Source organism: Larus michahellis, chromosome 1, assembly GCF_964199755.1.
Source record: "Larus michahellis chromosome 1, bLarMic1.1, whole genome shotgun sequence".
In the NCBI taxonomy this organism is placed as follows: domain Eukaryota; kingdom Metazoa; phylum Chordata; class Aves; order Charadriiformes; family Laridae; genus Larus; species Larus michahellis.
Genome location: NC_133896.1, coordinates 140,910,499 through 140,914,976, shown reverse-complemented (window position 1 = coordinate 140,914,976; position 4,478 = coordinate 140,910,499). Strand labels below are relative to the sequence as shown.

At 54.0% G+C, this 4,478-nt stretch overlaps 1 protein-coding gene across 1 annotated transcript; it reads left to right on the top strand.

The window, feature by feature from the left end:
* Positions 1-2,364: 2,364 nt before the first annotated feature.
* On the top strand, positions 2,365-4,137 carry TMSB4X (thymosin beta 4 X-linked). The gene is made up of 3 exons (XM_074606361.1): positions 2,365-2,487; positions 3,190-3,303; positions 3,679-4,137. The coding sequence occupies exons 2-3, from the start codon at positions 3,204-3,206 to the stop codon at positions 3,711-3,713; spliced, it is 135 nt and encodes a 44-aa protein (XP_074462462.1). The 5' UTR covers positions 2,365-2,487; positions 3,190-3,203; the 3' UTR covers positions 3,714-4,137.
* The last annotated feature ends 341 nt before the right edge of the window (positions 4,138-4,478 follow it).

The window sequence follows — 4,478 nt, the reverse complement described above, 5'->3', positions numbered from 1 at the left end:
ATGACTACGGTAGCCACAGAGGAGAAAAATCCTAAAAAATATTTATATTAAATGTAACCTCGCTTAAGAAGCCAAAAAGTCTTTGGTGAAACTGAAAAGTCTGAGGCTGTAACATCATTGGGGATGCTGATGAACTGATCGTCAGTGAAATTTCACAATTCTTAGTCGCGAGGTTCGATGCTCAAAAGCATTGAAGCAGTAAAAGGCCATAAACTCATTTTACAGAACTTGCTCAAAAGCTAGCAGAGTTAGCTGGTATTCAACACAGAAGATCCCTCGGGAATGCTTTTAATACTGTTATTATGAAAATCTGTAAGTATTCTCAAATGATATGGTATATTCCTTGCCATTTCTTTCCGAAGAGATTCCTTTGGCCTCCAGTCTCGCACAGTCCCTGGCTCATAGGAATACTCAGTTCACGCCACCGGTCTCAGTGCTATACTGCATTCATCTTCATTTTGGAGGCGCTCATGAACTAGAGAAATAAACCAAACTTTATACACCACATCTCCAAATGTGAAGGAGCTGGGCTTTAGGAAGACTCTGGGCCGACTGGAAATCCTGGTTCACTATTGCAAGTATTGGGATTGCTGTGGGGACAAGATTTCACCCCCTTGAAATTACAGCTCTGGAAATGTTATGAAAAATGGCTAGCCAAGGGGGAGAGGATAGCCATGAAACAGAGGAAGCAGCATCCCCAGGGAATTTATGGAAACATATTTACAGTTCTCCTTGCATGTATTAATACCATTTGTGACTCGGGGCTTTTAATTCATCACCAATCACCCTCGCATCAGATACCCTGCTGGAGGGCAGGGAGCAAGGAGCAATACGCTACACGTTTTCCATACAGATGTCCCAGAAGCAGCAGAAATTAAGTTAATTCCCACACGCCAGCTCCTGGCCCACCACACACCCTGAAAGCAAGCGTGCCTCCGCTCCCTTGCAGAGCTGCTGCCAGACAAAGGCGCAGAGATTTCCCCGACTCCTTGTCATTCAGCCACACGCACATGCACAGATACACACACACCCCCCCTTCATCTTTCTGTGCTTTCGCTTGAATAATTCAGTTTACTACCCAACGCTGTAAATGCAGAAATAAGAGTCACCCGTGCCATACGCCCCTTTCTGCCCCCTACCCGACAGCAGTTGCCCCTCCAGCTAGATTACGCCGGTTTTAGGACCGATTGCCGGTTTTGTTGCTTTGATGGTTTGCTGTTGGAATTCCCGGAGGCGGCCGGTGGGGACTTGGGGAGCCCGGCGGCGCGGGGAGGCGGCGGACCTGGCCCCATCCCCATGTCCATCCCCATCCCCATGTCCATCCCCATCCCCGGCCATCCTGCCCTCAGCCGCAGGCAAGCCAGGGCCGGGCGAGGGATGCCTCGCCGGGGGCAACCCGCTGCTGGGGAGCGGGGCTGGGAGCCAGGGCCAGGTGGCTTCTGGCCGTAGCCATTGTCTGCCGGACCGGCACCACCGCATGGCATGGACTGGCCTGGGGGCGTGCAGGGTGGGAGGGCGTTCTTCCTTTTCTTGCAAGGACAGCAGTGGGATTTTATTCTTTCCTCGCAGGAGGGTTGCAAGGACAGCAATGGGATTTTTCTCTTCTTGCAGCAGGGTTGCAGCGGGGGAAGGGGAAGCGGGGAGGGGGAAAAGGGGGGAACAGCTCCCGGAGATCCGAAGGGACGAGGGTTTCGTCTTTTCCTTCTAAATGCGGAAATTCGAGTGACAGAATGACCGAGCTGATATTGCACAACCGGGAGAGGGGGCACACAGAGAGCTGAAGCAAAACCACCCCGCGGCTCAAACCCAGCACAGCGCTCCGCCGCTGCGGAAAGTCGCCGGCGGCTGCCCCTGTCCCCCCGTCCCCGCCGTCCCCCTGCCCCTGCTTTCCTGTCCCCCTGCCCCACGCCCCTCCTGCCCCTGCCTTCCTGCCCCCCTGCCCTACGTCCCCCCGACCCTCCTGTCCACCGGCCCTCCTGTCCCGCTGCCCCCCCTGCCCTCCCGTCCCACTGTGCCCCCGTCCCCGCTCCTACCCCTGCCCGCCCCCGCCCCGGACGCGCCCCAGGTCCGGTGCGGTGAGGCAGGGCGGGGGTCGGGGAGCCAGAGGCAGGGCCCCCCCACCTTTCCCCCCCCGGATCGTCCCGGGGGTACCTCCCGCCGACCGGTACCGGGACGGGGACAGGGACCGGGGCGATTTTCAGCTTTAAGGGTGTGTGTGTGCGTCCGTGTGTGTATGTAGCTGTGTGTGCGCGGGGGGAGGGAGGGCTGGGCGGCGGAGGGAGGGGAAGGAAGGGGCGGGGGGGGGGAGAAAAAAAAAAAAAAGAGAAAAAAGGCGGAAAGCGGCAAAATGGTTTAGCGGGTGACATCACCGTCATTTGCATAGGCGCGGGGATAAAACCGCCCCGCCAGCGAGCGCCCTTTATACTGGCGTGCGGAGCGGCGGCAGCAGCGAGCGGCGGGGCTGAGCATCACCGCGCGGCGACACCGGTGGGTCCCGCCACCCCCACCCCCCTACCCTAGACCCCCCCCACCCCCTTCCCCCCCACCCCTCCGGGGTCCCCAAGCTCGGGCAGGACGAACCCCTGCCCGGCACCCCGGCAGGGCAGGGCAGGGCGCGGGGGATATTGTCCTGGGGGGGGGCGGGGGGGGGGGGGGCGGCTATGGTCCAGGGGAGGAACACTATTGTTTGGGGGGGCTTATTGTCTGGGGGCCGCGGCGCTGCAGGGCGGTGGCGTGCAGCTTTGCAAAGCCGGCTTTGTTGCCGTCCCCGGGCTTTATTTTTCTAATTGATTTTCCTCTTAACGAGTTAAAAACGCGGCCAGCGGCGGGCGCTTCCCCTCTATTGTACTCCGCAGCGCGCAAATACTGGGAGTTGCCCCCGGCGGCGGCGGGCGGCGAGCTGCGCTGCCTTTGGTGCTGGATTAAATAATACTTTTTTAAAAAAAAATAATATTATTATTACTGTTTTTTTTTTTTTTTTTTAATGTGCCGGGGATTAAGCCTCTTCTTTTCGGCATGCGTTGAGCGTTCGGCTCCCGCGGCGGGCGCGGCTCCCTGTTTTGGGTGCCGGGGGGTAACGGGGGAGGGGGGTTCGGGGGTAACGGGGGAGCCCCTCGCCCCTTGCCGGGGGGTAACGGGGGAGCCCCTCGCCCTTGCCGGGGGTAACGGGCTCTTCCCTTGTGCGCGCAGAGTCACCTGCCAACATGTCCGACAAACCAGACATGGCCGAGATCGAGAAATTTGACAAATCCAAATTGAAGAAGACAGAGACGCAAGAGAAAAACCCGCTGCCTTCAAAAGAAAGTGAGTGCGGGCAGGCGCCGGGGAAGGGCAGGCAGGCAGGGAGAGGCAGGGAGGGAGGCAGGGAAGGGAGGGAGGGAGGGAGGGAGGCGGGAGGAGACAAAGAGGGGCGGCGGGGGGGGGGGGAGCCGGGGGTGCGGGGTGGAGGGAGGATACGCGGCGGTGGCTGTGCCAGACAGCCAGAGCCTGAACCCGCCGCCTAGTAGCGCGTAATTTACAATTATTTACATTTCTGTTTCGATATATTTTTTTTTTTTCACACATATATTTTTACAAACGATAGGAATTGTCAAGTGAATGCATTTCAGGTTCTCGATCTTTATTTTATTTTCTTTTCTCTCCTTTTCTGTTCCCTTCCCCCCCCCCCCCCCTTTTTAGCAATTGAACAGGAGAAGCAAGCGGGTGAATCGTAATGAAATCTGCCCTTCCAAATTATGCACTGTACATTCCACAAGCATTGCCTTCTTATTTTACTTCTTTTAGCTGTTTAACTTTGTAAGATGCAAAGAGGTTGGATAAAGTTTAAAATGACTGTACTGCCCCTTTCACATCAAAAGAATAGAGAGAACTACTGACACTGAATGAAGGCGCTGCCTTTCCCTCTGCCTGTCTGGCTTTGGTCCTGGTGGCATGAAAGAGCTTGCATGTTGATGAAAGAAGAACTTGGGTGGGACTACAGTAAACTAGAGTAACACACGAATAAATGCAAAGCTGTACCAAGGTCCTGCGAGCTGTAAAATGCAGTTAATCGAGTGCCATTTTTTTTTTTGTTCAAATGATTTTAATTATTGGAATGCACAATTTTTTTAATATGCAAATAAAATGTTTTAAAACCTGGATGGTATTTATGTCCTCTATTTGGAGAACTGTATCAAAGGATATGAAGCATAAAAGCCAGTACTGAGACACGGGATACTATAAAACCTTTGGAGATGACTCAATCCTCAATCACCATTCTCATTTTTTTCGAGACGTGCTCTCACCAGTAGATAAATTTGTGTTCCTCGAAGCTAGGTCTTAGACAATTTCAGTAAAACATTGCATGTCTTATAATTTGTTACCATGTGAGTATGTCACTTTAAATATTTCTTTAATATTTAATGTAGAGATTGATAAAGGCAAAAAAATTGGCTGTTTATTGCTGTGCCCCACCCATAGCATAGCTCTTGTAGTAAGAA

Bases quoted from the DNA above. Each gene is read 5' to 3' on its own strand.
- TMSB4X (XM_074606361.1), top strand. From the start codon at position 3,204: ATGTCCGACAAACCAGACATGGCCGAGATCGAGAAATTTGACAAATCC. The intron at 3,304-3,678 runs GTGAGTGCGGGC...CCCCCTTTTTAG, and splicing joins CCCGCTGCCTTCAAAAGAAA to CAATTGAACAGGAGAAGCAA.